This window comes from Octopus bimaculoides, chromosome 27 (assembly GCF_046866305.1).
Source record: "Octopus bimaculoides isolate indiv1 chromosome 27, ASM4686630v1, whole genome shotgun sequence".
In the NCBI taxonomy this organism is placed as follows: Eukaryota; Metazoa; Mollusca; class Cephalopoda; order Octopoda; family Octopodidae; genus Octopus; species Octopus bimaculoides.
The window spans coordinates 5,153,128-5,162,574 of NC_142954.1; the positions used below are offsets into that span (position 1 = coordinate 5,153,128).

Genomic DNA, 9,447 nt, shown 5'->3' on the forward strand with positions numbered 1-9,447 from the left:
GTTGTTAGACCAGAACGAGGGAAAATAGTGAACGGTGAGGGAAATATTTTCTTTGAAAAGAGAAAAGATAGAAGAGAGAGATAGGAGACGTCCAGTCCTTAGAACGTCCTTTCAGGAGAAGAAAGATGGTCACGCGAAGAAAAGAAAGATGGACGATGGTCACGTGTGAGCAACGAGAGACAGGAAAAGAGAAAGAGGAGAGAGAGAAAGACAGATAGGAAATTCTACGATGTAAGTAGCAGCATCAACAACAGAAACAGCAATAATTTCATGGTAAAATAACGGTTGTAGTCGGATACTGAAGTTAAACAAGGATGACCCTAGTTAGATGGATGACCAGTTGGGAAACTTAAATATAGTCTGTAGTAGCTGGAATTAGATGTGTTCAATCATAGATTTGTGTATTTGATCAGGGATGACCTAGGTTTATACAACAACGACAATAAAGGGAACAAGAAGAACAATTACATCCTGTTAGTGAAATGCCAAATGTCCTATTTTATAAATTTTCCTTCTATATTTTTATGGATTCTCAACTTCTTCATCTGGCCCATCTCGGGTTGAAAGACCGATATTTCATTGTTCTACAAGTACCAGTTGACTACTGGGGTCGATGAAATTGTCTTAGCTGTACCCCCGGAATTGCTGGCCTGGTACCAAAATTTGAATTCGGTATCATATGGTTTCATTTCAGGGCTCAAGAATGGAAAACAGACAAAGAAGCGAATATCAAGGAACTGAAGAGACAACTTGCTACTTTGAAAATAGCACAAAAGGAAGCGACAAAGGTACGTATTCTTTTATTCTTTTATTTTTTTACTTGTTTCAGTCGTTTGACTGGGGCCATGCTGGAGCACCGCCTTTAGTCGAGAAAATCGACCCCGGGACTTATTCTTTAGAAGCCTAGTACTTATTCTATCGGTCTCTTTTGCCGAACCGCTAAGTGACGGGGACATAAACACACCAGCATCGTTTGTCAAGCAATGCTAGGGGGACAAACACAGACACACAAACACACACACATACATATATATATATACATATATACGACGGGCTTCTTCCAGTTTCCGTCTACCAAATCCACTCACATGGCTTTGGTCGGCCCGAGGCTATAGTAGAAGACACTTGCCCAAGATGCCACGCAGTGGGACTGAACCCGGAACCATGTGGTTGGTAAGCATGGCTACTTACCACACAGCCATTCCTCTTGTACTTTTAAGTTACAAAGTATAAATTATGATTAACTAATAGTGTATAAATATTTAATTAGCAAAGCATAATTTATCGCGAAAATAACAAAATTACAGGAAAATAACAAAATCACTATTTCTAAATCTTACAACGTGAGATATTCTTTACTACAAAATGATATTTATCCTTCACCAAATATCACACAGGTTTGATTACTTTGAATAAGTAGAATATGCTTTAATAAGTAGAATATGCTTTAATAAGTAGAATATGCTTTAATAAGTAGAATATACTTTAATAAGTAGAATATGTTATTTTCTATAATAAATGTTCTGTCTAATTTTACAAATGTTGTACAAGCACATCTATTCAAAACTACCAAAATATATTGATATATACAGATGGAAACATGATCATACAAACAAGACACATACATTTTCAGGTTTAGTTTATCCAAAATCTGCGCAAAAGCTACAAATGTACAGATAAGCTAAAGGGTGTTCACTTTTATTGCAGAAGTCCTTAAAGAACAATATTTCTTGCATAGAGATGAGGCGGCACCAACATACATTGGCCTTCTGAATTTTCAGTGTGTAATTTCAAATCATTTCAATTTTCGTTCTGCTTAAGTCAAGAATTACAGGAATGCGGTACAATAAGTAAATAATCTAAAATCGAATACGTGATGCCTCTCTATAAGTTGAATATAAAAGGTAATACTGGGAAATTACGAAACAGAATTTCTAATACTGGGATAAGTGAAAATACAAATAGATATCGCATATTAGGTATACATTTGTGACACACAGCGTATTACATACATACATACATACATACATACATACATACATACATACATACATATATATATATATATATAAAGTGTAGTATATTGCCACTTAAGTGTGGCTGACCCCTAGGGGTGGATGTTACTGTTGCTTTTAGCCCCAGGAGGACATCTCCTCCAGCTGGCTTATCGACACACGACTGTGTCCTGTTTGCCAAGGGAGTTATCCCTCTCACCTCGGCCAGCAGCACGAACGTATCCGGATTTCAGGGTTATTTCCCTTCGTCGGCGTTCGACAGCTGATGACCTTGGTGAGAGAGAAAAACCTGGCAGACCTTATATCTTCTTTTCCAGTGACATTCTTCACTGATATTGAAAAGGTGAAAACAAGCAATGTTAATTCTCTAAATGAAGTATTAACAGTAACTGCACGATAAAGTGTAGTATATTGCCACTTAAGTGTGGCTGACCCCTAGGGGTGGATGTTACTGTTGCTTTTAGCCCCAGGAGGACATCTCCTCCAGCTGGCTTATCGACACACATACATACATACATACATACATACATACATACATATATATATATATATATATATATATAACTTTTAAAAGGATAAGGAATATTCTAAAAGAATATGTAACTGAACTTATATTAAGTGCTCTATTATTTTGAGCAAAAAAAAAAAAAAATATATATGTGTGTTTTTATATTATTAATAAATTCATAAAATTATCAATAATATTCGCAGGAAATCGATATTTAATATTTAAATTTCGAAAGATATATATCTAATATGACATGGTAATATATATATACATATATATAAAATGAGCAGAAAATGGAGAAAATATTTGATCAAGAAACAAATTGGCTATCATCGTTTATCATTTTTTAATACAAGTTTTGTATTGAAAAATAATAACCAATGGTGGTCAATTTGTTGATCAAATATTTTCTCCCTTTTCTGCTTATTTTAAATTTGGTTCCTGATAAATTCTTGTTTTTTTTTTTTTGTTATTGCCTGTATCCTATGAGCATAGTACGCTTGCACATCCATACTAAAAATTTATTTATGCTTAACAACTGAATGAATTTAATAAAAAGTATCTAAATATGAAACATGATGAAGTCCTTCTTGAGCGACACATTTTTCCATTCGAGTCAATACAGAATTACAGAGAGTATTTGTGGAATTTTGAATTACTGTCGGGTGACTTTTGGCCAACCCTGTATATGTTGATTAACGTAAAATTAAACAGAAATAATGAAAGTAAGCTTGTAAAAAATAAAATATTGTTTGGGTTAATAATGTAAAATGTATGATTTTTTTTTTCTTTTCTTTTCTACAGGCATTTATAGCCTTCAAAGAACATGCTGATCATTTGATTAATCGCGAAAGAACTTTGAACAGAAAATTTTCTGAAATAAACAGCAAATATACTTCATAATAATATCTATAAAAGTTAAAGGCTAATCGCGAAAGTACTTTGAACAGAAAATTTTCTGAAATAAACAGCAAATATACTTCATAATAATATCTATAAAAGTTAAAGGCTTGTGATATAAACCATTAAATTGGATTTAGAATTGTTCACTGACTAATTCCACACATGTCGCATGGAATCATGTGACAATAAGACACATACTCAGTAACACACACAGACACACACGCACACACACACAAACGACGGGCTTCTTTCTATTTCCGTCTACCAAATCCACTCACAAGTCTTTGGTTGGCCCGTGACTATAGTAGAAGACACTTGCCCACAGATATATATATATATTAAACTATGATTATTTAATACCAATGAGCAACTTCTAGTTGCTAATTGTTGCTCCATTTCTTTTCTTATCTATCTATCCATCTATTTATATATATATATATATATATATATATATATATGTTAATTCTCTAAATGAAGTATTAACAGTAACTGCACGATATATATATATATATATATATATATATATATATATATATATATGCATATATATATATGCATATATATATATATATATATATATATATATATATATATATATATATATATATATACATATACACATATATATATATATATACATAAGATATATACATATATATATATACATAAGATATATATATATATATATATATATATATATATACATATATACATATATATATATATATACATATATATATATGTATATATATACATATATATATATATATATATACATATATATATACATATATATATTGTTGTTTTTCAATATATATATATACATAAGATATATATATACATAAGATATATACATATATATATATATATATATATATATATATATATATATATATATATATATATATATATATATATATATATGGTGGTTGTCTACTCCTTAAACAGAGTTTGACCACCTCCTGCACCTACACCTTAGCCCTTTCATGGCGTCTGATGTGGCTTTTTAAACCAGACAGTGTTTTGAAAAAACACCCACACAGATTGCACCTCTGATTTGCACTACCAATACCTGCAAGTAAGTTCTGCTCATTGTGGATCCTAACATGTCTTTTAAGACCCCCATTGGATTTGCAAACCCTCTGGCACACACCACATTCAAACGTGTGCACAGACATATAATCAGAATAGCTGGGTGAGGTTTGTTTTCCATGGGTTCGCAGGTGAGATTTGAGGCCAGCCAAGGATAGACATGGTCTGTCACAGACTGTGCACACAAAAAGGTCCTTCTTCTTGTCTTCGTATTCTTTCTGTTGAAGAGCGTAGCTCGAAACGTCAAAGACTTTCCGTATTCCCGAGCGTCATACTAATATATCCTTTTGTTATTTACACCACCTGTCCCCGTCTGTTGTTATTATTTGTATATTCTCCCATATATATAAGATTGCCATCTATATAACATTCTTAATGCATATGTGCAGTTGAAACGCCAGAAGTTACGGATTTTCATCGAGAAAAATCCCGTTATATATATATATATATATATATATATATATATATATACATATATATATATATATACATGTATATATATATATATATATATATATATATATATATATATATATATATATATATATATATATATATACATATATATATATACATATATATATATGTATATATATAAATATTGTTGTTTTTCAATGATTTTATTTCCTTTAGTGTTTTCATCTGTTGTTCTTTCTTCCTTGTTGGTTCTGTTGGAGGAGAGGTGAGTGTAATTGTTCATCTATTTGTGATATTAAGCCTACAGATACTTCCTTTGCTTTCCTATATATATATATATATATATATATATATATATATATATACATATATATATGGGAGAATATACAAATAATAACAACAGACGGGGACAGGTGGTGTAAATAACAAAAGGATATATTAGTATGACGCTCGGGAATACGGAAAGTCTTTGACGTTTCGAGCTACGCTCTTCAACAGAAAGAATACGGAGACAAGGAGAAAAAACACGGAGAAAAAAAATTGAATAGTGTTCAGTCAACGGTCAATCATAATAATGGCATGTATATCTATCTATCTATCTATCTATCTATCTATATATATATATATATATATATATATATATATATATATATATATATATATATATATCAATAGCCCCGCCTAGAGTGATAATGTTATGTATATACATGTGTGTCTGTGTGTGTGTATGAAGCCGGTAAAAGACGAATAGAAGAGACGCTGATGCACACGTGATTAATACTTGTTATTTGAATTCTGCAATGTAATTATCTGTATAGTAAAAAAAAAAAAGAAACAGAAGAAAGATCTTCCCGAAGCCGATACTTAATACATATGACTCATGGGAACCTCATAAGCGGTCATTTACTCATGCAACACCTTTTGTATACCAGTGTGTAGGTTATGCGCTACATATTTATACCTCAGAATCGCTGATTTATTTTTGTTTCGGATATGTCCCAATCATGTGACACTGACAAGCCGCAACCACAACGAAATACGTAGTTTTCTATCACACGGTCACTTCCGAGGTGCTTTCGTTCCGTCTAGTTTTGAAATATATTGTGTTTTTTTAACACAATACGTCTATAACGGGATTTTTCTCGATGAAAATCCGTAACTTCTGGCGTTTCAACTGCACATATGCATTAAGAATGTTATATAGATGGCAATCTTATCTTAAATTTAGTTTTAAGTCCAGTTTCTATTTAAGTGCTGCTACAGACATTACAGAAACACGATTTATAAAGAAATAACTCATTTAATCTATATTCTCACATAAAATTATATTTTATATTTTTATTGTCACTTATTTAGTTGTTTACTTGTCATTTATGCTGTTGTTAATGTTGTTATTGACTCTCGAGGTATGGAGATGTCTTTTTTCTTTTACTTCCCCTTCAAAACTTGATTTGTTTCAAGTATTAAAAAAAAAAAAATGAAAGAAGGACAAAACAAAACAAACAAACAAATGTTTAAGAACTACTTGTCAAAACGATTATAATTATCTATGGAGGAGCTGCCTTCGCCACTCGTGGAGGTAGGCAACATTAAAAAACAGGTTTGTTTGACAAATTTTAAAAACTGTACTTACGTACACAACACCTCTGCTTTCAAAATGGCTGCCACAGGACAAACCAGTACGATGGCTAAAAAAACAACGCGAAATGAAAATACTACTAAATGTTCAAGGGGAAAATGAAAATGAAAAGAGTTGGTGAAGGATTAATTGAAGAAAATATTCTTGCAAGTCTTAATGAATACTGAAAAATCTTCCTTAGGACTTGCAAGAGCAATGCAAGAACCATATCCAGTAGAAAACACCAGAGACTAAGAGTATCAGACTGATGAAAGATGGAAGAAAGCCGAGTTGTATTTGTCGGAATAAAGCGCACATTTAGAGCCGGATATCCGGAAAACTGGGAATATTAAACAAAAACAATGAAAACGAAAATAATAAAGGACGGTATCAAAAAAGAATAACAAACACTAGTTTCCAGACATCAAAGCCAAAGCGCTGAGGAAAGCAAAGGAAGTATCTGTAGGCTTAATATCACAAATAGATGAACAATTACACTCACCTCTCCTCCAACAGAACCAACAAGGAAGAAAGAACAACAGATGAAAACACTAAAGGAAATAAAATCATTGAAAAACAACAATATTAAACAATGGCAGCAGGTGAGGAGAAACACTTGTAAACGATAACGAAATTCCTCCTCAGGTATATAACGAACGAATCGTAGAGGCCAGAAGTGAAGATTCATGGTTGTTTAAACAATTATTAGAGAAAACTAAGTCTTTTTGGTGCCATGATGTCTGTGAAAAGTTTAGAATGATACAGAAACAGTTAAGTTCAGAATATAAACAATATACAAAAAACAGTGTAAGTGAAATTAAAATTAGGGGATCATAGCCGCATTAAAAAAAAAAATGAATACGCTCTAGATGCTGATGTTTTTCAACATCAGATACCTAAAAATTCCTACTGGTGCATTTGTTTGCACTCGAACATAATTTGAGAACTGGATCGTGGAGTACTCATTTGAGTTTAGCCAGAAAATCTTTTATGGCTTATTTTTAGAAATTTTTCAAAGTAAAGCCTGACAAGTGATTGCTGATCATTTGACTCAATTGCCTACGTCCAACTGTAAAGTCATTTTTTGGTTTACAAAGAATTTTATGTGCTTTGATTCACGTCTTAGGTGGGTAATAGTTGCTGCAGTGTCGATGAAGTTTAATAATATATTTTGTAGCACCTGAAGAAACATTGATACATAGTTTAATCGAGTGACCAGAAATAATGACGTGTGGGAAGAGAGAAGTAATAGAATAAGAAAGAGCAGATGAAGAGGAGAGCAGAAAGAAAAAGAATGCATGCGTATATAGGGTGGTGCATAGGCAGAGAAAGATAAGAAAGACATTGTTCTGCTTGATTTGGTGTCATTAGGTTTGTTCAAGTTCGGCGAAGTGCGTCTGCTTAAATTTGATTGTATTTTCTGAAGGAAATACCGTAAATCCTCGAGTATAATACGCACTTTTTCCCCAAAATTTAAAGGTCAAAATCCCTAGTGCGTACTATATACGAGGTTAAGAATGAAAAAATATTTTCTAAGCAATGTCCGAGTCTCTAATTGCTGTCCGGCAATGTTTATTCAGACGCATTTTGTGATGTCAGGCTTGTAACTGATAGTGATAAATATGTGAAAGGCAATTTACTTAATATTTATTTTTCACTGACGTTATTACTGTTATTTCTTTATTTTTTGCAAACAAAGTGCACAAAAAAGCTACACGTTTGCATTATGTTATATATGCAATAATAATAAAGGACGTTACCGTATATACGTTTACAAACCAAGGACGTTATATAGACCTCCTTGACTCAAGTTAGAGAAGGGATGCGTATTATGCACAAGGTTTAGGTTTTTCAGAGGTACAGCCCCCTAAAAATCCCCTGCATATCATACTCAAGGGCGGACTATACTCGAGGATTTACGGTAATTTACTGGCCAGTAAAGAATTTATGTAAATACAAGCGAAAGAGGCTTGAATTGTATGTTACGTTCTGAGTTCAAATTCCGCTGAGGTCGACTTTGCCTTTCATCCTTTCGGGGTCGATTAAATAAGTACCAGTTACGCACTGGGGTAGATATAATCGACTTAATCCGTTTGTCTGTCCTTGTTTGTCCCCTCTGTGTGTAGCCCCTTGTGGGTAGTAAAGAAATAACACAAATACATATATACATACATTCATACAAACACGCATTCTTACAGATATCAATATATATGTAAATATATCTATCTATCTATCAATCTTTCTACCTATCTAGCCACCAACGTCTATGTGTCTTTCTGTATACACACACATACACACACACATCGTTGCTTTTTCAAAAAATTTTTAAAAAATAGTTTCACGATTTCATAACGAAACCGTTGTACTACACTTTGACAGTTTTGAGATGTCTAAGCGTTTTAAGTTGCTGGAGATACGAGAGCTTGGACCAAAAGAACCGGGTATCGCAAGCAAAAATAAATATTGAAAAAGAAACGCATTTGGACAAATTTGGATATACGACAGTTTAACATAATAGCAACGATATATATTTAGTATGTATGTGTATGTGTGTCTCCAACTGCTTACTCTAAAAGCAAGTTATTTCATATAAAATTATCTAGTATCTCGTTTAAATATATTCTACACACATACCCCCCCCCCCACATATGTAGATTCATGTATGCATAGGTAGATTCATATGTGCGTGTGTGTATTCATATACATACACGTATTTATAAGTATACATATGTATACATGTGTACGAGTGTTTCTATTTACATATAGCTAATGGAAAAAGCCTGTTGCCTTCTTGAACATGATGAATAAGTCTTTCTGAATTTGTTTTTGGGAAAAGAAAAGAAAAGAATGGAAAGTAAAACGCTTGCTTGAAATCCCCAAACTAGAAAACATCA

At 32.4% G+C, this 9,447-nt stretch overlaps 1 protein-coding gene across 2 annotated transcripts in view; it reads left to right on the top strand.

Moving 5' to 3' along the window:
- Window positions 1-3,785, top strand: part of LOC149130806 (uncharacterized) — a 15,842-nt gene extending 12,057 nt beyond the window's left edge. The window contains exons 6-8 of one of the 2 annotated variants that reach the window (XR_016238653.1): window positions 695-788; window positions 1,708-1,904; window positions 3,328-3,785. Coding sequence is in view for 1 of the 2 variants with exons in the window: in XM_089343465.1 (XP_089199591.1) it covers window positions 695-788; window positions 3,328-3,426 (193 nt within the window). In the remaining variant the exon portion in view is untranslated. The remainder of the gene's footprint in view (window positions 1-694; window positions 789-1,707; window positions 1,905-3,327) is intronic. The other variant, XM_089343465.1, reaches the window with a different exon arrangement.
- The last annotated feature ends 5,662 nt before the right edge of the window (window positions 3,786-9,447 follow it).